Raw genomic sequence first — 27,873 nt, 5'->3', positions numbered from 1 at the left:
AATTTGTCATTTTTTTATGAACCTTTCCTTTAAAGTGTCAAAATCAAGTAACTAGTTAGTGATTTGTTTTTTCTACACAAATCTACATCTTGTTGCTACTCATTTCACTGAGCTACGCAAGTGTTGAATTTGATATTGGGGGAAATACAACACTCACCTAATAATCACTCGTACAACAACACAGCAAAAGCATTTGACTTTTGCCAAAGTACTTTATGTCTCGTTTAAAGTACTGTGACTGCTAGCTTTGACTAGCTGTCATCCGCTCGACTCCCTCACTCGAGATGAATCAGCGACAAAAGGTACTGATGTCTGCAAACAGCGACATGAATGATATTTTTATGGACACGAGCACTCATCCGCGCACGCACAGACACACACTGTAGCTGCATGGGAGCTGTGTCTGTGGTGAAGAGCTTACCCTTTGGTTTGGCCCCTGAAATTGTAAAAGCAGGATGGGCAGCAATGAGCACACAGAGTAAAGCATGGGATTAATATAGAAGCAGTAGACCCAATTACATCTATTAAAACCTCTCATACTCCCTTTACAGGACACAGAGTAGACCAATGTGATATAAGCACCAGAGTTAGACTGATAATGTGGAAATAAAAGAAATGTTTAGACAATTTAGACCAAATAAAACACAGGGACAGTATAGGAAACATTGACTTCTTTTTTGGAAAATCTTTGTATAAAATTTAAGTTTGCTGAATTTCACCTACAAATATTAATATTTCAGCTGAGCAGCAATTCAAGTGACCTTCAGAAACACACATATCAGTCAAACTCTAATACATATGACAGCACATTAATGTGTACAGCACGACAGCAACGATACATGACAATAAACAAAACATAAAAATCTCACTCCACGCCACGTATCCATTAAAAATGACTGAGCAGACAACAGGGAGCAGCGTGCCACTGTGTGGCATAAAAGCACTGAAATAAACAGATGACAGACACAAACACAAGAAGGGAACGGAGCTGTCAAGCCTCTCAACGCTCAAATGACAGCGTTCGCCAAGCCGGGCAGAAAAAACCCCTCTCCCTCCTGAAAGAAGGATTCCTCCAAAGACAGTGACTCATATACCTTTGACAAAAACCTCCGTGAAGCACTTCTCCTCCCCAACCACGCACTCGTAGGCTGCGTCATCAGACAGGTTGCACTTGTTGATAGTGAGTGTCCGCTTGTTGCCCACGCTCTCAAACACATACCTGGACGCACAGGGATGATGGAGGAAGATTATACGAGGAGGATAAAGGACATACGAGGAGAGAGAGACAGACAGAGAAGAGAGAGAGAGAGAGAGAGAATAATGAATAAATGCATTCAGCAGATCCAGCCACAATCAGATGCAGAGGGCCTGAAGACAACAGAGTGACTCACAGTTACAGACCAAGACAAAGAATCTGCATTTTATTGTACAGACCTTCAGAGCTGTGCATGCACACACACACACACACACACAAACAAGTCAAAGCTCCCACACACAGACATTTGGGTTGCTGGTGACATGAATCAAAGGACTACAGTAATGCCACAGTGTCATCACACACAGTGGAAGGTACTAATGGGGAATATTCCCATGGTTACAAGCTACGAGTGTTCACATAAACTCAAGGTGGCGCCTGCCATTAATAAGTCTCATTTGAATATCGAAAGAATAGTTACTGTAGGAGCGAGCGACAGAGGCAGAGTTGTTTGTGTGGGAGTGAAACACAGAGTTTATCGTGGAAATAGTTTTAAATTGTCAGGTTTCATAGTCCACAAAACATTTCTGGAGATTCACAGCAAAACAGTGTTCTCCTAAACAACTGGAGTAGATGGGGGCTTGTTTAAAAACATAGAAAAATAACGTAAAAAAACATAAAATGGCTACATACAGCTCATCTGGCCTAATCCACGTCTACGGAAGCCCAGATGCTGCTAAGCTAAAAGAGTCAGCGTGCACCAAGAGTGTCAGTAGTGTCATTTTGACTCAATTTCAGATCTCCTTGCTTGCAGAGGCTTGGGTTATGCCTGTTGAGCTGTATGAAGCCATTTTATGTTTTTTCCTTGGTTGTTTTTTTGCATTTTAAAACAAGTCCCTGTCTACTTGAGTTGTTGAGGAGAACACTGCAAAGCTAGTTTCCTGCAAAGATCCAGAAATGTGTTGTCGATGACGAAACTTCATCCGTTTTTCATTGCCGTGAAGTGGAGTGAAAAGATAAGGGCTGAACTTATCCTTTAAGAATTTCCTCCAATTTCACACTGGACTGGGAGAGGTGAGTTTAAAAAGATGTGTTGCATTTTATTGCTCAGAAAGTTCACCTGTACATTCCTTAAAACCACTAAAATCTTGCCTTACCTGTTTTTTTCTAACTAATGCAGGTTACTCCAAGTCGACGGCTACAACAATTTGATATGCAGTATGTAAATAAATCAAAAGTTTCTAACCATTGGCAAAAAAGTTCTCATCCGCTGTGTGTATGATGTCAGATTCGGCATGTGGCGTACCAAAATGTACTGATTTTTGTCGTACACCTGAATTCATTATTCCACATGGATGTAGTAGTAAATCCCAGGATCCACAGTTTCATTTGACAAGTCTGCTTTACTTCTTCTAGAATAACTCAGTGGGAAAATACCAGAGCTCAACTGGGAACATGGAGATCTTTGCTTTTTAAATAAATTATATATATCATCCTACATTAAAGCAGTTTGTGTTTATTTCTGGCTTTTTATCGTAGCTACAGTACAACAGCAGTTTAAATAGAGGAGGATGGATTTTGTCAGGCTGCCTCTTTCATCCCTTTAGGACTGGAGAATCTTAATCCCAGTAGCTCTAACTGTGTAACTTAAACATTTGATTTGGTAGATCTTAATGGTCGCAGTCCACAGTGTAAAAGAAAAAAAAAGGATCCCCTCTCCCATAGTTACTGTCTTAATCAAAACAGGAAGAGGACTGCCATACTTGGGATGAACAGCATGAAACTACTCAAAATGGCAGATGGTGGAGCCATTGAAAAAAATACCACTCGCAACAGCTGTACCCTCTTCAATAAAACACCAAAAGAAGCCTTTGAAGGAGGAGGGGGGAAAGAGCAAAGAGGAGAGCGACTCAGACATCGCAGAGAGCTCAGCAGGCAAAAGAGGCTCAAAACTAACATTTATCTACTTTTAGCCATGTGGCAAAGTCAGAGTTTGGGAGTCAAGATCGTTGAATTAACTCTATACAGAGCTTTGTTCTTACTCATCTCAGTGGGTTTTCAGTCTATGTGCAATGTCACAGTGTCATATTTATGACTTTCCTGAACACTATTTGATCAGGTCGAGCTACTACAAGTCAAGCCATAAGTTGCTTTGGACAGTCGCTAGGTGCAGTTACTCTGCTAACAACCTTGCTAGCATTTCAGCTAGCGGTAATGTTTTCCAACAGCAGCGCCAAACAGTGATGCTGTTTATTTAATGGTGACTCAATGTCCAAGAAAACTCCGACATGACTGAAACTAGAATTGTAAAGTCAACGCATTTCAAGTCAAGACTCTTTTGTTCATTGAAAAACACATTAATTTATATATTTTTTTACATTAGCAATGAAAGAAATAAAACATGCAATAGGAAAAGTTTCCCTTAAAGTAGTCACGAACACACAGATGATTATCAACGATCTCTGCTGCTCTAGGGAGCGTTTCATCGTCTTTTCCCTCAATGGTTTGAAGTTTGGTCACATTTTGGTTTTACGATTGTCTGCTTCAGGCGCAATGTTTTAGTTCAGTCTCAACGCTTTTCATTTTCAGGAAAAAAGCTTTGAGAAACTCTTTAGCTACCTAGCACCAAATGGCGTGCATAGAAAGTTAGCAAACAGCTAGTGGACATTATGGAGCATCGCACTGTAGCAGCTGTGAGTCAGGTATTTCCTTCAGGAGTTGGTGGAAACAAAATTAGATCAAAAGGAAGAGTAAATATCAGCTTTAAATTGATATTAAGGCTTACAGAGAGGTAGTTTTGTGAGCATATTTATTTTGATTGATGGGAGTCTCACCCTCAGTTTTGGAGGTTGCAATCTGCCTAATGCATCTCAGCTACAACCAGTCTCCGCGTGCTCTGTGCCTAAATTACCGCTATGTTTTCCTTTCTCTGGATGCAGCACCTACCTCAGTGGCAGTAAGTGTTAAATATACATCAATACACCTGCAATAGCCACGTTTCCACCAGCGCATTTCATCAGGAAAGGTTGATGGAAGTGGCATCACTTGAAAAAAACATCCTCAATGTAGCAAAAAAAGTTTAAGGCAGTTTTTCCTCCTTTCGCGAAAACCAGTTAAGGCACTTAGTGGGAGATGAAAACACTTTTTTTTGACATAGTGAACATTTAGCTCTTTTAACATTTAATCAGTGATCAGCTATGTCTGCTCTAAGAGAAGAGGAAGAAAAAGCTGTGTGCTGTGTGTCTTCTTAGATATTCCCATGAGATACCCCTTCCTAGATTAATTTCCATATTCCCTCGTAGACGGAGGGGGAACTGCCTTTGTTCTCCTTTCCCTCTTCTTCTTCTTCTTCTTGTAAGGCTTATTGGCGATTGGCAAATAACTGGACTTGTTGGCTCGTTTATTCATTACAAACCAGTTGATTAAAAACGCACCCAATGTGAACTGCATGTTCTTGTTTTTTGTTACTTTTAAAAAGTTTGCTTTCAAATGAGCCCTGCAATTAGAGCACAGCTAATGTAACTTTGGAAACCTACTGTACAAATTACAAAGTACAGCTGACGAAAACACTCTTTGCAGGGCTTAATGGAGCAGCAAGGGCCTTGAGGTCAAAGTCATCAGATATTACAGTTTAATCATTAGCTTCATTAAATTACCAACAATTATCAGATTGAGCGCACTCTCCCACAGCATCGTCATTTAGCACGATTTCACACTCACACAGGCACATATACTGTTGCTCACTTGGCCGACGGTTTGATTTCCTGTCCGTTTTTGAGCCACTTGACTTGAACGTTGGGGTCAGCCACTTCCACTGAGAGCTGGATCCTCTTCCCCTTGTCCACTGAGTAAGCTGAGTCCAGCTTCCTAAGGAAAGCTAACAAGAAAGTGTCCTGTTAGTAACCGATGCTTTAATAGCCAAATAATCCACAAGTGTCAACCAGCAGCGAGCGCACGCCAACAGACATTCCACCTGTTGTCCCAGCAATATAACTTCTCCCCGAAGGCCTTTAATGCTGCTGGTATTTACAGCCTGCTGCATTACAGAGCTCTCTTGTTTCCTGTCTGCCACCTCGCTCCCAGTGCACAGTCTACTCTTGCCTCCTCTCCTGCCCCATCCCTTCGCTCCTCACCGTCACTCTTCTTGGGCTCCACCTTCTTCATCTTCTTCAGCCTCTTCAGCATGCCCCTCAGGTCTGTGATGCCGTACTCGAAGGCAATCTTCTCGTAGTCGCAGGGCCTGGCCTCCTTCAAGATATCCCACACGTCCACTTCCTCTTTGACCTCCTGTTGTTTCCTCTCCCTGAGGATGTGGGAGTGTGATCGTGAATGAGTGGCGTGGCTAATTTAAGAGGGGAACATTTAGATTATGATGATGATCAAGATGATGTTACCGTTTCTTGAGCAGGGCACTGAAATCTAGGTCGCCGGCGTCCTCACCTGCATCTCCGCTGGAATTAAAAGAAAAGAGATTTGAGGGTTATAAACCGGTGCTGGTTACAACATACATCCCCTTTTATTCCACACACCAAAGTAATATTTGAACAGGATATCTTTACTTTAACTCATGTATGACATTTGGGTACTATTTATGACACAGCGCAGACCTATAAATACACACACATATTATAAAACACACCTATAAATCCAACAAAGACAATATGAGCGAATACAACAGCACACATCAGAGTTCTGATAAAATCAGAGCCTGTGGTTGAAGCTTACCCTTTTTTCATCCTGTGTTCGAATGGACGCAAAAATAGGATGAGTGAGAACATAGAGCAGATCGTTTGATGAGGACTACAAGCTACCATTATGCCCTAAATTCAGGTGACAGACAGAAATCACAACAGACAAGCACATGAAAGCAACATACATGTGTAAAAACAAATAAGCCGCAGGCATGATGGCACACAAACACTGGAAGCACAAGAAGTTTGAAGCTGCTAAAGGTGAAGTCTGAGTCTTCACACGCATGATTCAACAAAAAAAGGCAGTTTCATGCAGAATAATATAAATAATACGGGGGGAAAACTGTGGCTGTGTTTCACCGCATAAACCCTTTATTACCCCTCATATGCACATTTGCAAGTGATGAGACGAATTCATGGGGTCTTGAGTCATCAGTCAGCCTCTTGCGCTCAATAAGGTGACAAGTCTACTGTGCGTGCGTGCGTGTTTGTGTGTGTGTGTGTGCGAGAGGCACACGCCATTAAATTTCTACAGGCTTGAGTGTTTGTTGTTTTCCACTGTGAAGAGTTTTGGCAGCTCCTTTACAGCGTGAAGTGTGTTTTCCTGCCATGGTCGAGGCTCATTGAACCCCTCAGCGACCAAGATAAATGCCAATAAATTCAAAGCCATCGTGAGTGATCATGTTCGTCCTATGGATGAACGGTTCATCCAAGGATAACATCCATCCATGTTGTCCTTGCCATCCTGATGGGAGTAAATTCTCCCCGGGTGAAAATGCCCTCATTCACAGGGGCACACGAGCTCACCAAATGGTTGGGTGAGCATGAAAACGATGTTAGGCGTGCACCGCGGCCATGACAATTGCTAGATTTCAACCAACTTGAGAACTTCTTAGAGATTCTTGTCTCGAGCGGCAAACGTAGGAAGAAGGGCATGGCAGGACACTGCTACAATAAGTTTGTTTGGATGCATTTTTTTGCATTTTAAAGTTCAGTGATGCAAAAAATAAAAAGATTTTGCAATGCTGTGGTGGTGTGGCAAATTGGACTGGAGTTCACATGAAAATGGGGGTCAGAGGATTACTATAATGAGCTGTCTTTCATGGTGTGAGCATGTGCTTTGACAGCTAAACACAAAATGCTCATTTCTCACAAAAGCCCATGTTATTAGAGACATTTCATGGGATGTGTTGAGGTTAAGGTGCAGCTGCTCACCATGAAACAAAAACTCCAAAGCAAACCCTATTTTTTTTGTCAGTGACACAAACTGATGCTGATGTGGGGTAACAAACAAACACAAAATGATTCAGAGGACTTTTGATGTGAACATACTCACTCATTGTGCCGTCATCTGAGTTAAAATGCCTCTACTGCCTGTCTCAGACCAACTTTAGCCACATTCACTAGAATGAGACCAGTCCAACGGCACAGCACGGGTGTCGTCTGGCAAAAAGTTGTACGTGGCGCAATTTTTTCATAATGCAACATCACCCTCGAAGCCCGTGGTGGTGGAATGTCGGATGTTGTACCGTGCTGTTTATCTCGCGACCCAAAGTGCAATATTTGTCACTGTGATCATTTTCCAGGGTTATAAAATCCTCTTTGCAAAAGTCTCTGCAGCTGAGTCTCACACCAAAGGGTGTAATAGACCCCTCGAATACTAGAGGTGAGCGTCTGAGGGTGACGTTTTGGTTTGCCAAGGCATGAAAAGTACTCGTGCTTGAAGGTGAAGTACCAACAGGGGCGATAATGATGGGAACAATGGACGAACACAACTGAAAGAGCCAAAAAGTCTTCATTAAGAAGAGGTTGGGGATGGTTGAGCAGTTTAATCATTAGACTTGCATCCAGGCGACAAGGGTCCGAGTCCTATGTGAGGCGAACCACCAGTGGTAACTATGTGTGACCGTAGCCTCGCAGTTCACTTTTGCTCTCTTTACTCTCTAAAATAGGTTCGTCCATTTCAAACTTTATAACACCACTGCCCACATACTTCAACGTGTCCTTCATGTTGGCAGGGGTGTTCAGCAATAAAACCACCAGAGGGCGCCGATCAGAGTCAAATCATGCTTGCGCGGCTCCGCCCGTATCCATACGCGTATCTAACACTGAGCATAAATTGGCCTAAATACAGTTTGGCATGATACCGGATTGGTCTCTCGGTGTTATGAACCATTGTGCAATGTTCTGGTTTCTGACGAGCTCTTAAACGAATAGAAACTGGACGTCCTTGAACACATTTCCTGGAACGTGTTTCATGTCTCACCCATCTCCTGGCTGTGATTATGTAGTTATACACCAACTACTGAGATGCAAGATGACGCTTTCTATTCTAAGCCCCCCGAAATTGTTCAGCTATTCACACGTACACTCACACACCGATGAAACAGTTATGGGATTTGTCAATTTGGAGTTTCCATATCTTACCCAAGACCAAAGACTTAGTGCCAAGCTTCACCCTGCTGAACTACTCTGACCTCCATACTTGTGGTTGATATATAAAACAATATCCGTCCTTCTTGTGTTGCAGTAACGACTGGAGCCAACCTACAACTGGCTGCTACACAAGTCAACATGCAGCCCACGACATGATTACCACTTGCTGCTCTCTTTATTTTGGCATTCATCTGTGTGTAGCATTGTCATGCCATGTCATACAGCACAAATACTGTATGTTTGCTGACATGCTTGCACACTTTGCCCTGTCAAGAATAAACTGTTGGGTAATATAGGTGATAGCAAGAAATGTTTTCCGAGCTTGAGACAGAAGGTAAGAAACACTGACTGCAATGCAAGCGTACAGTATTTACTCTGCCTCGTACTTTTTGTTCGCCTTTGAAGCCTTTCCAGCAAAGTGACAACATGAAGAAGAAATAATAGCCAGATATGCCCGGGGCATATGATGGAGAGCTCGGGCTATTTCATGAAACACACATTAAAAGTCTGGAATAAAAGAAAATTCCAGAGAAATAATAAGTAAACAGGAGTAAGTATCCTAACGGATGGAGGCAGACCACATGTATTTGGCAGCACCAGTGTAATACATGTTGAGTGAAACACACAGACGAGTGTCCCGTAGGAGACAGGATCCTCCATACTTACCCTCTGGAGGTTGAGCTGCATGACCTCCACATAACAAGGTGTTAACACGCTCACCCAGTATCTTTCCAGCAACATATTTGAGTTTTCACCAACTTTTCACTTTTCATTTATCACACCGACCTCTCTCCCTCACCCTCTCTCTCCCTCATATCAGCATTCTGCAAATAAGCACACTGACATCCTGTCTGAACCACAATATGATGCTGTCTGTTGTACTTCTCATCTCACCTGCGCCTCTCTGCTCTCGCTCTAATGAGGGAAGGAAATTATATTTTTAAACACAGATTACAAATATGGAGACTCGAACGTGTCAGCGCGAACGTGTTGCGGCTGATTTAAGATCACACGGCGCACATGCAAGCTGGGAACGGCTGACGTTGAAAGGACTCATTAAAAAAGCGACAAAGTCACAGGACACATACACAGGTACGCTTCATACAAGCAGAGGCAGAGACAGAAATAGAAAGTGGGGGAAAGAGATGCATGTAAAAAATAAAAAGTTTTTAAAAAGTCCCTTTAGAGACTGCCACCGAGACATGTGACGAAATACAGAAGATACGAAACCATGAGGGACTCCAGGTGAAGGAAAACGCAGAGGCGGCAGGCGCATTGAGACGTGACAGAGAGAGAAAAATGGCAGACAGACTGACTCGTACAAAGTCGGCTACAACTGAGGGAAAGACAGACACACAGGCGGAGACACTGGTTGGGACTGACAGATGCCCAGAGGCAGCGATCTACAGAGGAGCATATGGGAGACAGTGTGATGGGTGACATGTTGAGTAGACCCTCTCCGACACTGACACTCACGATCGCTTAAACGCCTCCAAGATGTTGTCCTGCTGCTCCTCTTGTACAGCTGAAACCAGACAGAAGGGGAAAAGACTGGTGAGAGCCCGGCTAGGTTAATTCATTACACAGCGGGCTTGAGCCGCAGAGGAATAATGGACTGATGACCTCACTAGGCCGCTAAATGATAGGACCTAATGTGTATCGCACTCACTGAGTTATTGGCTGACAAAGCCGGTTACATAGTAACGGTGGATACGCTGAATGGAAGATGACAATAATGTGATTGTCTGTCTCCAGACCTACCCTGCACGCTGACTTCGAATGTGCAGCTGTCGCACTTGTCTTTGGAGGTGACCTCGCAGCGGTAGCCACCTGCGTCTCCATCCACCACTTTGATGATGCTCATCTCGTAAGTGTAGATCTGACGGAGAGAAAGCGAGAGAGAGAGAGAGGGGATGGATGATGAGCTAGGAACACACACAATTAGATGAACACCCGTGCACGCGCGCACGTACGCGGACAGATATGCTGTACGTGCTCACAGACGCACGCACGCCATCGGGCCGTTATTGGCTTTTAGGGGACTGTCGCAGTTTGTTTGATCACACACAATAGATTATTTAATCTTTCAGAATGTGCATTTCTTTGCAATTCAGTGTGATTATATAAACACCAATGTCAACCTCATGCTGCTGCACGTGGAAAAAAGTCAGTAGGCATCATCTTCTGCAACATTTCATGGCAATCCATCCAATAGATATTTTATTGAGGACCAAAGTGGAGGAACAACCACGTTCCCATCCATAAAGGTAAGTTTTAGCTGCTTATCTGAGACTCAGCAGAGGTTTTATTAACACATACAGTATGCACATACGTACCTTGGTATTTCTGTCGTAGGACTCTTTGAACTGCAGGTGCTTCCCAGCTTTGCTGCCCAGATCCAGCCACTTCCCCTTCAGCCATTTCATGGCCGGCTTCCTCAGCAGGTTTGAGGAGTCAACTTTAGCCACGAACGTGATGTCCTTGCCTGCCACGAACAGGAGTGAGACACAGTAATTAAACACAATATATTAAGTGTCTATATTCCAACAGGAATTTGGCATTAAGTGGACTACTCCTGTCGTTTTAGATATAATTCAGGATTTTTATGGCTGATCATTACTCCGGACCTTTTGTTGCTGTGACGCTCTCCGGCTTCAACACGAACAGGCCGGTCAGCTCAGACATCTGAGGATCCTCCCCTGGTACATGTTCTGCGATGGTTGTTGAATAGATTAATCACAAAGGACAAATTAAAGCTGGGAATCATGATCCGGGCACCACTCAGACAAAAACAGAACAGATTGAGGACGACAACAGGGGACAAGTCGACCAAGCAAACCACCAAATCAGCAGTCATGATGCTTTTTTTTTGTTGATCATTTAGAAAGCTTCATAAGTATAATTTGATAAGAGGTCTCAAACCACTAATTCCCACCCTCTGAGCTCAGGGATCTATTCCTTTTGTGTGGTTACTTAGCACTAAAACTGAGCAACAGCTTTTCTGTGAGGCAAAAGCGCTCACCGAGTTTGTGTAATGCCTTTGCTGTTACACTGCATAAACCATTTGGGACCCTCTGATAAATGACAGGCGACCGAGGAGCCCCCTGAAACAGGCTGGCCCCGGGGAATAAAAAAACTCCTCAGATCACCTCTGTAGACATCACATTAGGCCTGACTCTCTGCAATCATCTGCCACCCTGACAGAACATAAGCCGAAGCTGCACTCTCTTATCTCTGCGATAAAAAACGAGCCGCTCTTTTATCCGTTCACTTGTTTCTTTTGCGGGTAAATTGATGTAACCTCTGTAAGGTGTTTGCTTGTCAGTTGATATGCTTCACAGAGACACTAACGTATTCATTTCTCTTACCATCAGGAGGCAACTCTGCGTCGGAGGGGGGGGAAAAAACAGAAAGAGAGAGCGGGGAACACGTCAGTCCGTACAGTATCTGTGCTGTGCTGTTAAACTCAAGCGTTAATTGGCCCAATGATAATCTTGATTCAGGTGAGGAACACTCACACGTTAAATCAGCGTGCTCTCACACTCCAAAAGACAAATCGTTCTTTCTCAGACTCACATTAACAAATCCTGTTTTTTTTCTTCCATGAGGAAACACAACTGTTAATGAGCTATGTCTTCAATCACATAATCTATCATTTAATATATAATCATTTTGCTGAAGTTAGGAGCTAGTTCACCAAACCTGTTCCTCCTTTTTTCTCTCACATCCCGAGACAGACACACTCTAAGTGTTACAGGAAAAAAAGGGGTTTTATGGACAATCAGCAGGTAGAGATAAAGGCACATCGGACCACCAATCAAGTAGAGTGAGTAGGGCCCTGGGTGGACATCCATTGGACGAGAGCAGTTGCTGAGAGAATGGATCCAGGGTCACGTGTCAAATAAGGTCATGCGCCTCCATAAATTCAGAGAGCCACACCGTCGGCGCCTCTTCCTCTCTCTCTCTCTGCTTTTATGGGCTCGGTTAATTTGATCTTTTAATCAAAAGTGCCCCTGAGGACAGATCCAAGTTCAGATGTTCAGGATGATTTAAAAGGTTTCGGTTAGAATGCTAAGTGGGTGAAGCTGATCCCAGAATAGCACCCAGGGGACACTTTTGAATGTTTACACTGTTACATTGGACACTCGCTGTGTTTTGAATGAGGGTTGTTCAGTCATATTAACTCCAGACACTGTCCCTGGTTCTGGGAATGGAAGTTTGGGATGTATGACAGCCTGCAGGGACTGATTGACTGACATTCCCTGAACAGACCCTATTCATATTTTGGATAATGAAGACATTTTTTTTGTACAGGCCCAGTATTTACTCAAAGCTTTCTAATAATTTCCAGAAACTTTCCTGAAAAGAACGATGTAATTTTGTCGCCGGGCATCGCCAGATTAATTAGCAAATGTGTCGCAACTCATTTTTTGCTTTCCAATGGGGCATTATTAGACAAACAAAATGTCATCTTGGAGAAAGAAAGTTGATTGCTGAGTTTCGTCCCCAGGTCGTCAAATACTGTCGAGCTACCAACCGAAAGCGTCAGTATTCGACGATCTGGGGATGAGACTCAACTATCTTTTTCACCAGGAAGTTACATTTTGTTGCTTTAATTGGTGCAGACAGAAATAACTGGACGCAGTTGGATAGACCTAATCAGAGCGAAGAAATGTGTGACGCAATGGTGATGCTCCTCTGTCGGCCATCGTATCAAACCTGGCCCATATAAGATAACGGGGTGTGACTGGTCATGCTCGAGGCCGGGTTGTAGGAAAATCTGTCTCAACGGGTTCCCAGGTTAGTTTACTAGTTTACTTTGAGACTCAAGAACGTAAATGTATTTAGTTAGCTTTCAAATTTGATATTGGATTAGGCTTGACTGGATTAAAGGGGACTGTTTTGGGCCTTGGCGGAGGTATGTGCTCTACTGAGTGCCTATCTATACGCTATATTCCTCATATTTGTTGAATTACATAGGTGCTTGCAGACAAATTGCACATTATTCAGCTACACACTAAAAGAGTCCAAGTTAAAGCAGCTTAGCATTAAATCGGAAATGATTTTTTGGTTAATTAACAGTTTAACGTGGTCTGTATTTTACTTATAATTAGTGCCAAATTACATCACTCTTTCTGGGAATCTTCCTGGAGAATTATCAGGAACAGATTAAGGATTTATGGACCCGTACAATAAAAGGTTCTCAAATATTCTATCCCAGATGGGGAATTACTACATTAAAATAGTAACATATCTATCTTTCCCATCCATAAAACATAGTACTATACATAGAGTGTATAGTACTATCATTTCACAGTTATTACTTATTCAGTATATCATCAATTTATCATCAGAGCACCGGCAGATAGAACACACAGTGTCTCAGATCCCTTCAGTCTTGTGTTGTAATGGATAGAGCATATACAGAATGAACAACTGTGTTACCGGCAGTATTATTCATTCAGCAGTAGTATATTGTAGTATATCCACATGTCACACACAGTTACGATATATACCCAACATAAGTACAGGCAGGATATATCACTTCTCATAAAGCAGACCTCATCAGTTCACATTGAATCACTCTCAAACGTTCTCTCGGATGCTTTGGTGGAAGCAATCTAACAACCACACTTCTAATCACCTTGAAAGCATGTTTTTTTATTGTAAGCCCCTGTCATAAACTTCTCTGTCCTATCTGTGTTTTATTTACTTATTTCATGCGTTTCATCTGACAGTTTCATCTGGTGAATTTGTTGTGACTTGAGTTGCTTTTAAGTCGTGTCTTTGCATTGTTTTCGTCCTTCTCTCTCACTTTCCTTCATCTGTTTTTCTGTGGGACACCTTGTCACTTTTGTTTAATACATGAATAAAGTTATCACTGTGATTGTTGCGCTCAATGTCCAGAAGTCTTCACGGCTACCTCTCTGCAACAATGAACACACTGGTAAGCAATAATGAATCCATCTGCGGAGTGGAAACCTTTGATTTTAAGCAGCAATGATGGCCGTCACCAGAGCAATCCCAGGCTTCTGGGTTCAACAGTTTCAGTCCGTCACAGTCAGTAACAGATACCCGCAGGCACAGACACAGAAAGCACAAGCAGACTGGGAAATATTGTATTTTCCTTACCATCCCTAGGCTCATTGTTCTCTGAATGAAAAGAAACAGTTGGAAATTAGTCGCGCTGACAATGACGGGTTAAATCACTTCCCACTGCGCTGCGCTGCTCTCCTCAGACAGCGGAGATGTGTTTGTGTGATTATGAATGAAATGCTGTACATCAAAGATCGGATTAAAGACAATGCATGAGCTCATTCGCTGAGACAATATCTTCAGACACGCTGGAACTGAACACACACAGTACATACATACACATACACAGGCTAACACGAATGACAAAAGCAGAGCGCTTACCTACAGCAGGCGGGACATCTGTTAATGAAGAATAAGCACAGGTTACGCAGATGAACTGGGCCAAATGAGTGGTAAAGCGGAAATAATGGACTGGAAGGATTTCACACATATGCCTGCTCTACATGAACACACACAAATGATAGAATAACGCTTCATAAGCCAGCTACGGAAGTAATCAATGTGTTAAAGCTACAACAAGGAGCTTGTTTTTTGTTGATTTTGGACAAAAGTGGCAGCGTTTCCACCATCAAAACCACAACGTAACAAAATAAAACATAAATTATCCAAAGAAAAATCTCCTCCTGCGTCTTTTAAACTGGCTAACGTACTACTCACTGTAACACTGCCTGGGAAAAACTAAATAGAAGCAGTTAATCTTCGCACTGATGGTCTTGTTTGCTTATGTAGGTCATCTAGAGACATCAGTATTCAACTGAGACTGTTTCATAACCAGTTAAAAACTCCTTGTTGTAGCTTTAATTTAACAGATGAGTAACGCCACAGTGAGCACACACCTGCACACAGTCTGGCCAGGACAGTACGTACTGGAGTTGAGCGAGTATCTGAGTGAAATGTGTCGATAGTTTAATCATTCAAGAAGCTGAGCATCACCCAGTTTCATTTAAGACCCGTCCATTATGAGTGCAGATACAGCCAAGATTTCAGACCGTAAGCCCGGCATTGTGACAACTTAAAATAGAATATTTAACCCAGATAAATTTAAAGTTGCAAGATAAAGAAAAGTAAAGTTGCAACACATCTGTGGTTTGTAGAAACGTACGTTGCCAACATTTTATTCTGCCGACTGGGTTGGATACAGATAAAGACAATGGTGCACTCGCTCATCCCTAGTACAGACACTTTACAGCAGGCTGCATCTCAGATAATATATAATATCTAACATAATTATGTATGAAGGAACAGCAGCCATTTCAAAAAACAAAAAAAAATTAAACGTAATTATCTCCTGAAGTCACAAGAAATGATGATGTGGTTCTCTTCTTATGTGTGCATTCAATATTTAAAATACAGACTGCTGCACTGACTGGAGGTCTCATATCTAATTTATTCAATGGAGTCAGATCCAAATCATGTGCTGCATCTTCATCACGGACGAAAAATGTGTTTCAGAAGGCAGGATGGAGAGGACTGTGAATTGTTAAGTGCTTGAAAAATGCCGCTTGTTCGAAGTACAGATTTAGCATCACGCTTTTTAATTTACTTTATTTACTTTAAAAGGATTGAAATCGATGAGGCAGTCGCTTTTATTACAAACATTCTTCTTCTTCCTTGTCAAAACATGGCGCCTACATTACCCACAATGCAACTGCGACTGCTGACAGTTCCGTCCCAGTGGATTTTTCCCTTTAATTTGATGGAACATGATATTAGCTGTGAGTAAGCTGGCAGGTTAAACAAAAGTGTTACGTTTGGATGTCGTTCTCCTTACAGAAGCAGCAACTAAGCAAGAATGGGCCGCAGTATTAGTATAACTCGCAGCTCTACCATGTCACTGCATCCACAGACACACACACACGCACATTCAGTCACTCTCAGCGAGCCACAGAAAGTTTATGTAGGCTAATATTTCATCTCGAATGATAGCGACTGCACACAACAGAAACATGAGTACAGCACATCTTTCTTGTTCATAATCATACCCTCTTTTACAGCTGCTCCATAATATGAATTGCTATTTGATCCAAGGTGAACTGAAACTACACATTCACCAACAGACTGCACACGCGGTGTAGTACGCTGTACTCTCTGGGGACTCATTACTATACGTATCACTGCATATGCTACTAACTGAGGAAATCTCCATAAACATGCATTTACATTATGTATGCTTGTGCTTGACAAATACAAATGTGCAATATTGCAACACAGTACATGATACCACCTGAGCTATACAAACACAGTACATGCAGTACACAGCTACTAGCTACTCTGCTGTGTGCTGCTGCACCCACACAGTTATTTCACGGATTAAGCTGAATGCATTACCCTCAGCTTTGTATCGGACCTGAAAGGTCATGCTGAGAACTGAACTGAGTGTTTTCTTTTCACACATACAAAACCGTGTCATCTTGCAACCTGCAGCAGGTTGGGAAACACACAGACGCTCAGCTACAAACTGAACTGCAACAAAAGTCCAGAGAGTCAGTTTTGCGTGTCAGCTGTGTCAGTATCTCTATGCAGTGGGCACCAAAAGATACTGGAAAATAACTTTCATCATCTCAAGAAGTCACAGTAATTTCAGTATTTTTAATCATTAAAATACAGTTTTCAGCTTTTATTTGTGCCTAAGATCTTGTTCATTTTTTGGCTTTTTAATGTTTAGTTACGGATATTTGCACAGGTAAAAACAATGAAACAATACTCAGCATTGTCTGCAGCAGAATTGGCATCAGAACTCAGCAGATGGATGAGTCAAACATTGTCTTCTGACTAGTTTGTGAAACACATGACGAGAAAGTTTGTTTGAAAATTTCCAGAATTCTACAAATTATCTTTCATTTCACAAACACATCGATGTAAAACTAAGAGTTTTACTTTATTTTATTATTACAGTCATTAACGTGATTGTATAGAGATGTTCACAGTCTCTTCCTGTAATTTGTTGATATTTTGGGGTAAAAAATACAGGAAAAATTTCCTAATAACATCATTTCCTGTAAAGTTTGGTGTAACTAGTTTGGTGTTCGGGAAATGAAAGCTCTTTTAGTTTTGGATTTAGCTGAATTTGCTGATTTTCTGAGAAATAGCAATTCATTTCAGTTGAACAACTGGGAGCATACCAATCATACACTGCATCCACAGTATTTTTTTCAAATTTGATTTATGAGATTATTTTAGATGAGCAATCCTGCAATATAAAGTGTTTTCAAAGACTGTAGATTTTATATAATGGGGTTGTCTTAGCTGAGATAAGTTTTGGCATTTGTTTTCTCTCTGTTCAAATAAAATAAGACACACCTGAGCTCATCTTTCTATCTACAGTAAATGTTTCTTTATTTATAAAAATGTCAGTGATCACACACAATGAAGACCTGGGGTTTTGCTCTAAAAACACGTCTTGGTTATTCACACTGTGTAATGTTGAAAATTAGCACAAAATGATGAGGCTAAAAGAAAACTGTTTAGATAATGATGCTTAAACTATTAATGATGTTTTAGATGAATTATTTAGATTCATGGATTTTTTTTTTCTACATGATTAAAACATTTGTGCAGATTTGTCCTTCATGCAAGAAAAACTCCTCACTCTGATGCAAACTTTGATGTTGATCAAAAGTAAATAAATATTAAAAGGAGAATGTCTTCATCTTTGTTGCGTACCATCTTGTCTCAATGAGATGAACAACTTCTTTCAATTGCACTTTATTCTAAAGGGTTGCGCTGGCCAAAGCCTTTAGCTGTAGTCAGCACCCGCAAGGTTTACATTTGAACTGCTAACACTGCTAACGAGACACTTTCACAATGGTAGCTGAAGGACAAATGTGAAAGATTAATTTGCATGTGCTGTGTGTACATTCGCAGATTTAAGTGTACCCAGGCTAAAACAGGAAAGTCAAACGCACACATACACACTGTACATACCGTGTGACCCATAAATTAAACACCTTCTTTTTTGCACCTAATTTAATTAGCAACTCTGCCGCTTGAAATAAACTCACAACATGTCCTGAGTGCTAATAAAAGAATATCATGTATGAATAGGCCTAAATATATATAGATAATGTGTGTGTGTGTGTGTCGAGCGTCATGCATCTCCACACTCAGTCCCACCGCCACAGAAGTTCACTGCTTCTGTGTTTGTTTCATCTGCAAGTCTTACCCTCCTCCTCTGCTGGCTTCTCTGAATGAGGAGAAAGAATTTAAGGATGCTGATGAAGATGATGAGGATGAGGATGATGAGCTACAGACAGTAACATCTACAGACAGACAGACAAGACACAGACTGCAGTGTGGTTTTCTTACCCGTCTTGTCTGAAAGGGAGAGAAAGGAGAAGATTTGTGAGAAAATTAAACAATCTTCACAGGAAGCTTTTATTAAAATAATTGTTTCTGCCGTTTAAATGTATAATAGCTGATTACTGTACGCGTAACTCCAAGAATAAATTGGATTTCTGGAGCACAGCTTGTGGGCTCAGATTAGATGTCATGAAGGCACTTACCAGCAGGGGCTGCTGCAGCCTTATCGCCCTTGGCTGCTGCAATTAAACAACAATTATGTAAATTAATTTGTACATCCTCATTATTTCATATCACACAACACCGGCAGCAGAGCGTTTGGATAGTCCCAGCTTTCAGAGGTGAGACTCAGCTGTTTAAAGTTTAAAGATCTGAATCCTCTGGAGGGAATAACTAATAATCATTTCTATACATCACTGGGGACTCTTGTTCACCAATCTGCTTATTTATGCATCCAACCGTGTGAGTGTGTGTGTGCTACAGCACTCCTTTATAAATATACAAAACTGCAAAAACATACACGTTTAAATAAACAATTTTAGTTTTAACAACGCAAACACGCATTCACAAGTACCCGCACAGGGAAACTACATCCAAGCAACCTTGCTTCATGCACCTCGTCTTGATTTCTGTAGGGTTTGCCTCAGGCAAAAGAGAGCATATTGGATTTCAGCAGGGGGAATAGTGCATGACTCAAATGAGGATATAGTTTACAGAAACAGTGAGGCTGAGATAAATATAAGTGCGTTTTTTGAGAGATCATGAGGTATAATTGGGCTTAAAAATATTCCGAAAGGGGCGGCCTCAAGACAAAAACGCTTTTGATCGGATAAGTACATCAAAGTTCCACGATCCCAGATCTAGGTTACTTTAGAAGCTCAAGGGTGTCTAATGAGATGGCAGATTAGGCGTGAGTCTCTGTCTGCCAGACAACTAAAGCACACAGCTGTGCAGTAATAATTCAACTTTGGCAGCATTCGCATCTTAACCATCTATTCAATAATTTCGCAGGTCTGTGCCCTCGTTAGGTCCCCTGATTAAATGTTAAAAAAAAGTCTCAGTTCCTTACTTTGCCCGGGAGGTAGCAAAGCGTATTAAAGGGCCGAGCCACGGGAATGAATGAGGGCATCATCCTGACAGCTATCATTTCTCCAAACCACCAACAACAAGCCACAACTGGCACTGCAGAGCAAGTGTCCCATGAGTCTACTTAACAGTGGGTCTAAGATATCAAGGTTCGGCCTTGGCACTCTGCTCGCGCTCAAGGCTGGCACACTATGTTTGGCGCACTGGTAGGGGGGGGCAACACGTCTATTTTGGATAAGGTTTGTTTTTCAGGCAGCAATCTGTTAATGCCGCTCTCAGCACTTGAATCCTGGAGGGGATCTGTGATGCAGCAGGCAGTAAAACCTTTCTTTGGGTTCCTGCTGAAGCATCCATCCCAAACCCTCTACTGTAAATCGGAGGGAAGTCAATGATTTTCCGATTACTCGGGTGTTCTTCTGGTCCTCAGTCTTTCAAGGCTGATCTCTGGATCATCGTGATGTGTCAGAAAACAGGAAGAGGGTTTGTTTTTAAGAAACAGACGTCCCCCTGAGAGACAACTAAGGCATTGAATAAAGCAGGATCGGATATCGCTGTGTTAGTGTTTTCCCTGGTACATCATACAGCTGCTACAGGACAATCATTTCATAGTAATCCTTTGAAACGCATGTTTAATGTGAAAAGGCCACATTTTCCTAAATCTCACCAAGAATATTAGGTCCTGACCAAACAGCAGCAGACAACTTAAAAGAAGCGGAAATAATACGTTTTCCGTAAGCTTGCGTATACGGACCAAAGGATCAGTACCTGCAGTAGCCATGGGGGGCAGTGTAGCGCTGTTTCATCACTTCATGACCTTGAATAATTGTCAAAAACTAGTTATATAAGTCTTGTTTATATGTAAAGTCCCTTCTTGTCATTGAATGAATACTCTAAACGGAGCCTTCTGTCCATTCATTTCATCCATATTCCTGCACGTTTTCTAAAAGCTTACGGATACAGACCAGCGGAGCAGCACCAGCAAGGACGCATGGAAGTAAGTGGGCGGTGACGGGTATATAGTTTGAAACGGACGTGTCTATTTTCATACGTACTGTAAAGGGAGGAAAATGTAGCCTTAAAGATGTCGCTAATTCCGATCCTGCAATGTAAGCACTCCTTCACAATGTATACTGTAGATAAAACAAATATTTTGGTCACATAATAAACTGGAAAAACACCTTGAAGAGTTGGAGGATATTAGACTTGCAAATTTTTTGAGAGCTGCAAAAAATAGCCCTAATTCATATTCCGACTGACAAACTTTTTCTTTACATCCTGACTTAAAAAAAAAATAAGATGACAAAACATCACAGGCTGTAACAAACATGAGATATAAGATCTTTTTCGCACCGTGGCGAGGTGCTGTCTCTCCGAAAAGAGGAAAGATGAGGTGAGATTTTCGACAATCACTGTGTATTTTCCTCCATTACTTCCAGCAAAGCATTCTGTGTGCAGTAAATTGAGTTTCCACAAACGAATTTTAGACCATCAGTGTCACTTCTACTTCCTCCACAGATGATTACACAGAAATGTTACACCTGTTATCATGATCATCCCCTCATATCTAATTTATAAGCTTTTCCACTGCTCAGTGTTGCCTATTTTTTCCCAGTCGAATGGCTTGTAGGGTGAGGTCTGCCTCAGACTTTTCTGTACGTCCCAGGTGAAAGATTTTATGCAGATGACCAGAGAGAAAAAATGCAAATTATTACTCAACATCAGAAAAAACAACACGGAGAAAATATTTAAAGCTGTTCAAAGCACATTTCATGTCGGCAGTTTCAAGTGGCAATGAGAGGTAAGTGTTTCGGGAAAAAAGTGCATTTGAATATCCCGAAATAAACAGGGAGAGGACGTGATGTAAAATGCACAGAGAACATTTGCAAAGCTATGTAAGGATGGCAAAGAGATAAGAGAGGGAAAAGTCAAACAAGGCTGAGTCTGAATTTGTCAGAGCAGTGAACTCGATCTCTGTTAAAGTTTCAGTCTGTGATTATTAGTTAATATGTTAAAAATGATTGGTGCTTTTGGTTCTTTTGGGTCAGGGGATCACCAAAGTCAGTAGATTCATCTTCTGGACAACATGAATGTCTGTGGAAAATGTCAATCCTTCCAACAGTTGTCAAGATGGACCAACGTGACATGCTGCTAGTGAATGAGCTTCATCCGTTCTATACCCGAAGCCCATCTGTAATTAACGGGCCAATCTACAGCATCTCAATTAGTGAAAGTGTGACATTGTTCTCTACCGGAGCTCCACTTTGTGATTTAGGTAGATAAGGCGAGTGTGTTTTTATGAAAAGAGAAACTTGCCTAGTGCGGCTTTTAAAAAATGTATATCATAAGTGGTCCTCTTTCAGCGCTTCCTCTATCAGACGCCTGTCTGTCCTGCTGCGTTGGAAAAGCTGTGAGCAAACTGCTAAGTCACAACCAGGACAACTGCGACCCTTGAACCCTCGGTGCTAATGCTGAAGGTAATGCACAGCTGATGAACACTCTGTCTGTGTGGCTCCATCTCTCCGCTCTCATTACCAGCCACGCTTCATCGACGCTCCTCTCTGGCCTAGATAATTTCACTCTACAGCTGTCCGCTTCCCTGTCTTCCAGGTATCTGTTAAATGGATAATGTCTCCATTCCTTCTTCCTTTTCACTTAATGCAAATCCCTACTCTCAGCACTTTTCTGTCCCACCGTTTCTTTGTCCTACTTTAATCTAATTCAGCTTTCTTCTGAAGGGAGAAAAAAAAAAAAAAAGATGGAGAGCGAAGAGGTGGAAACTAAAAAGGGGCAGAGAGAGAAGAAGAATGAGCCGGGCCAATGGAGGTCAAGGATGGCGTGAAGCCTCACGTTAAGAGCCAGAGGATTGGGTTCTTCAGTTCTTCAGAGATGAGATATATACACCGTTTATATTTAACAAATATCATGTGAGATGCTTGTTGAAAGAGGGGTTTATTTACTCAGTTTTCGCTGACCCTGTCGCTGTCAATACTTCCTTTTAATACACACGCTACTTCATGCTCTGTGCACCGTAATTATAGACCGTTTTCATTGCCAAAAGCTTATCGCGAATATCGTTTTAAACTCTTTAATGCCATACAATATGGCTCTGGCCATAGATGGATTAAGATTAAGTAATGATACTGAAGTTGGGGAGGGATTTTTGTGTGTGATATAAGTGCGTGTTGGTCTTTAAAGCTCAGCTGGTGGAGCAGAGCACGAACACTGCCTGGGTGGGGATTTGTCTCTGACCACAGATACTAACAGATGGATGTATTTTTGAATCTTCAAGGTACTAAAGCACTCACTCAATGGCATTGAATGTTTTATAAATATATTGCACCGGATTACAAGATTGTACATATTTTAGTCATATATATTTTGAGATTTAAAACAGTTTGTTGCACTTTTAATTGAATCGATCTATCTAGTCAGACAAAATACTTTAAAGCCCCATTCCCTGTCGGTATTTCTTCCTGTCTAACAGTTAAAGCAACATTACGTAGAAATTGCCACAGTTTCTGAGTGCAACAATACAAATCCTAGGTCTGTACCAACTGGTCAGATGTAATGTAGGTGCTAACTACCAACAAAAATCGTCACTATCGCAACCAGACTGCCATTCTAGCGAGATGAATATCACTAGCGTGGATTAGAGAGCATGGATAACTTTTTTATTTTTTTTATTTTCTGGCTTCAGCATTTACTTCCTGGTTGTGGGACAAAGTGAATATGTGCAGTTTAGTTTATATTTTATAATGGCAGTCAATGGGGAAAATACTTTTTGGCTTGCTACAATACCGCCAGTGGCCAATAGGCTGTATTGGAGGCAGCGCTGAGCAGCCCCTTCCTGTCTTGGCTCTATTAAAATCTCTGGCACAGCCACCTTTGCTATCATCATACATATGATATGCCAGAGGGCCAACCACCGTATGATAGACAGTGTTTAAAACACTGGAAAACAAATATCAGGAATACTTTATAACGCTGAAAAACAAACGAGTGTATTTACAATGCTGTCCTCATCCACCGCACAGCCTCTCTCTCTGTAACTCTCTCTTCCCGTTTTGCTTTTGAAGGGTAACCTCTGTGGAATGTGCTTCGTTAATCTCTCTTGACATTTCCCTGTCTTCCTTTGCTGCGTTCGTCTCCTGCTTGCTCCGTTGTCGGTTAAGCCAAAGGAGTCAGGCCAAGGCAAACATTTGAATCTCGAAATCTTGCTTTCTCTCTCATCGCTGAACAAAGCCAAAGAGGGCACCGTCAGTTTCCTCATATGCTTCTGTTTCAACGTGTTGCTTTGAAGCAGCTGCCTCTTTAACAGACTGATGCATCTAATGCCGATGCCGCTGAGGAATGCACCTCTAAAGTAGTTTTGTTTCTACTGGATCTCGATGTTGGAGGACTGCTGAATACATGAAGTCACTTAAGCGTGTCTACAACCGTGAGCTATGGCAACAGCAGACGTGTTAACTAGAGGCTGGGGCCCACATCGTCTTCTCTCGAGCTGAGCGCGACGCCAATTGGTGGTAACATATTCCCACCGCTCATACTCGTGCTTAATGCAGCCTGGTGCTCTTTTGCTCAGCACCCCAGTTGCACCCTTCGACACGGGGCAAGTGTGTCAGCTGCAGGTGAAACTATGAGCTCATGTTACCATATGTGTCAGAGTGTTGCTACATGCAGATCCAACAAGGAGCAGGTTGCAGGTTTAAGTAGCTTCTTGGAGTCAGACCTGCTCCGGAGGCAAAATGTTACGAGTTAAACCTCAGAGTCCGGAGCCAGGATTTTTCTCATACTACATCTCTGTATTACTTTGTGCCGACTATGAGAGATATCTATTTCTTTTAAATGCCATTTGTCAGCAGATGGCAACCAGAATGAATTTATAATTTGGGAAGATCTTTTTCCGCAAAGACGCAGAATCAACTTGGGGATCTTGAAATTGATATCCAGCTGCTCGTTTTCTTTTTACCATTAAAGTAAACTGAAGCCCAATAAAAAAAGTAAAAAGACATGAGAGAGGATTATTTTTTAGTGCTCGGTACTACACAGCCCATAAAAATGGTTGTAAAATATCTTTAATTTCACTGGAGCAAGCTTTCAAACATTTGGAAAAATAACCCCAATGGCGTCACGAGGTTTAGCTTGGGCTCGGCGACAGCATACAGTATTTTTAAGAAAAAACTTTTTTGATTCCAGCTTCTTAAATGTGAATAATTTCTGTTTTTCTTTACTCTTCTGTGACAAAATTCTGAATATCTTTGACATTTGAGGACGTCATCTTGGGCTTCGCAAAACAATGTTTGAGATTTATCGCAGTTATCCGGCCAAAGACTAACATGAGTTGTGGGAGGTACTTTTAGTAAATATCGAGTGATGTTATTTTGTATAACCTGCATCTTATTCAGTAATTCAGGACTTTTTTAATTATAAAATTGATACAGGAACTTGAGTTTACAGGTACTTTTTTTGAGGAGACTTGGTAAACAGGAGGGGGGGCCTTAAAGAGACAGGAGCTAAAACAGTGTTTCAGACAGAGCTGCAGGACTGGACAATATGAGAAAACTGATGTGTTTTCTGAGCATTAAAGTGTGCAAACCTATTGTAGTAGTAGCAAAAAATACAATTATGAACCTAAAACTGAACATGTTGACTTCAAGCTAAGAGCTGATTGGATGTGCAGATTTTCCTCCTCCTACTCAGTTTGAACTCAACCAATCAGATTGCTCCTGCTGTAAGAGCAGCTCTGCTTCAGAGTGATGTTTTCAGTAACTAAAACTCCAATCCGCTCCAGTTTACACGCATATTTGTCGGCGCTATTCAACAGGGAATCCCTCGAGGCTTTAAAATCACCTTAATCCCACTTTAAAAGCAACTCATTCCATTATTATGCCCCTCATCGTCACACGTGGCCAAGCTGCTGCTACTGTACTTACACCACATGGTGGTGTGACTAAGATGTGTTTTTGTATTTGCACAATATTCAAACATACATCCAGATGGGTGCGTGTTGGCAGCGGAGAATAAAGAGAAGATTAATATTCAAACAATCTATTTATAAAGCTGAATGTGTGGATGAGTATCAGGGGTATTATTGGCATTTGGCTGGCATCCATGCTGGGGGCAGAGCATGACTGATGGAGTTTCAACATTTTACGATGAGGAAGGAGAGCGATGCTGTCGGCAGAATCGGGGTACACTTAAGCCTCTGCCCTCCCTACCACTCAGTCATATGCCAGGTTAATTTGAAAGTCTTGATGCATCATGTACTGAATAGTACATAAACACTTAAAGAGATAAATTCAGAGTAGCGATTAAAAAGTAGCTTGACATGCAGATTAGTAATGGTTGTTGTTAAACCAACGTCAGAGGGCAGATATTCCTGTCGTTCCAGTAAGGTTGAACTGTCGTCAAAAATAAGACGTAATAAGACACCTAAATAAACACAATTATTTAAAAATGCTTCCAGAAATATATATATATATATGAGAAGATGGATTTGTTTTCCCAGATCTGTTTAACATACATTTAAACCGAGGCGTAGTGAAGAAACTACGTCTCAGATTGAACAAATATCCATTTTCATCTCCTCTGTGGCCTCTCACCTGCATGTGAGAGGGTCACAACACAACAAACACTGTGAGAGCTCCTGATTTTTAAATACACTAACCAGGAATGGAGCAGGAGAGTTGCTTGCATATTTGGATGACCTACTTTTTGTTTTTTGGCTGCTAAGCTTCAGCTGGTGAAGAGACGGGGAATATTTTTAATATTTTAAATATTTTGCAGGATTTCTTTTCACATGATCTTGTTCGAGGTGTTTTATGTTAAGAAGACAATGATACAATATTCTCATCCAGCTTGTCTGTTCTGTCACGCGGGGATTAAAAAGTTTTTGCTGATAATAGATCCCAACAGACATATTATGATATTAAAATGTTTTCCAAAGCTCTTCCAATAACATGTATGTTCATACATATGAAGAGCTGCAGTGGGTAGTTAAGTTTCTCATCCCAGACAACTTTTTTTTTTTTTGAATGATTTATGGTGTTGAGGCGATAAAAAGTGAAGAGTTGTCAGACAAGCTCATAACATGATTATTGCTTCTGAAAATATTTTGAATCTCTTTGGTCTGGACGTGAAAGCAGAGCTGAAACATTTAGTCAATTAATCAACAGGCTGTATGCTAAACTTCTGGCGCACCGCTGCGACCAGTGGAAATGTTTAATTGCACTTGTCAGATTTATGGGCGCATGTGTGACCAAAATAGTCGCACCCTGCAACCCTGATTTTAAGCATCAGCTGAGCGATTTAGTCATTTTTTAAGCAAAAAGTGCCCCAAAATCGACTACTTCCTTCTTTCAAACATAAGTATTTGCTGTTTGTTTTAGACTTCAGTGATGTTTAACTGAGTATATGTGGATTTTTTGACTCTTGGCTAGAAAAACAACAATATTGAAGACCTCACCTGTGGCTCCAGTGAATTGTAAAGGCAATTTGAGCTATTTTCTGGCATTTTATAGGTAAAAAATGCATCAACAAACCCAGAAAATAAAATACAGATTAATCAGGAACCAAACTGTCTAAGATATGTTACTTCTGGTCCAGTCTCTAGGTAATAGTCCTATCTTTTTTTTTTTAGGGTCACAATCCAAAGTGTTTATGATCCTACATCATGTTTTCTGTTTCATCCTGATCTCAGAAGCATCGAGCTCTGCAGAGAGCCTTCTACACGCAAAGGTCACTAATAATGTTTCTCCTTCTGAGACAAGTTTAAAGGTGCTGACATTGCTGTGTTGTTTAGTCTGTATGCGTCCTGTAACGTCATGCATTAAGCTTGTTGTTGGCTCAGGACTGAGAGATTAGACACGCTAGCCTGTGTGAGGGAATGTGAAGGATGGGACGGCTGTATATAACCGAGGGTTATGGAGATGATGATAAGAATTATGACTTGTTTGGATTCCACCAATGATGTCTCCCTCGCCCTCCTCCCCTCGCCTCTCTGCCACACGTGAGGATGAAGATTTATGGATGAACAAGGGGGGAGAAAGGAAAGGATTTGCTAATAGGGTT

The 27,873-nt window shown here is 41.5% G+C and overlaps 1 protein-coding gene across 2 annotated transcripts in view; it reads right to left on the bottom strand.

Moving 5' to 3' along the window:
* The window catches only part of mybpc2a (myosin binding protein Ca), a 36,936-nt gene extending 18,340 nt beyond the window's left edge, over positions 1 to 18,596 (bottom strand). The window contains exons 1-9 of one of the 2 annotated variants that reach the window (XM_084371393.1): positions 18,581 to 18,596; positions 10,950 to 11,033; positions 10,659 to 10,807; positions 10,084 to 10,201; positions 9,799 to 9,847; positions 5,590 to 5,646; positions 5,329 to 5,498; positions 4,940 to 5,072; positions 1,095 to 1,219 (exon numbers count right to left, since the gene is read on the bottom strand). In XM_084371393.1, the coding sequence (XP_084227519.1) occupies positions 1,095 to 1,219; positions 4,940 to 5,072; positions 5,329 to 5,498; positions 5,590 to 5,646; positions 9,799 to 9,847; positions 10,084 to 10,201; positions 10,659 to 10,807; positions 10,950 to 11,007 (859 nt within the window). In that variant the 5' untranslated portion in view covers positions 11,008 to 11,033; positions 18,581 to 18,596. Of the gene's footprint in view, positions 1 to 1,094; positions 1,220 to 4,939; positions 5,073 to 5,328; positions 5,499 to 5,589; positions 5,647 to 9,798; positions 9,848 to 10,083; positions 10,202 to 10,658; positions 10,808 to 10,949; positions 11,034 to 11,690; positions 11,706 to 18,580 lie in introns of those variants that run through there. The other variant, XM_084371394.1, reaches the window with a different exon arrangement.
* Positions 18,597 to 27,873: the final 9,277 nt, after the last annotated feature.

This window comes from Pagrus pagrus (assembly GCF_965226575.1).
Source record: "Pagrus pagrus genome assembly, chromosome: 13".
NCBI classification, from domain to species: domain Eukaryota; kingdom Metazoa; phylum Chordata; class Actinopteri; order Spariformes; family Sparidae; genus Pagrus; species Pagrus pagrus.
The sequence above is the reverse complement of the archived record's forward strand: the minus strand, read 5'-3'. Positions and strand labels throughout refer to the sequence as shown.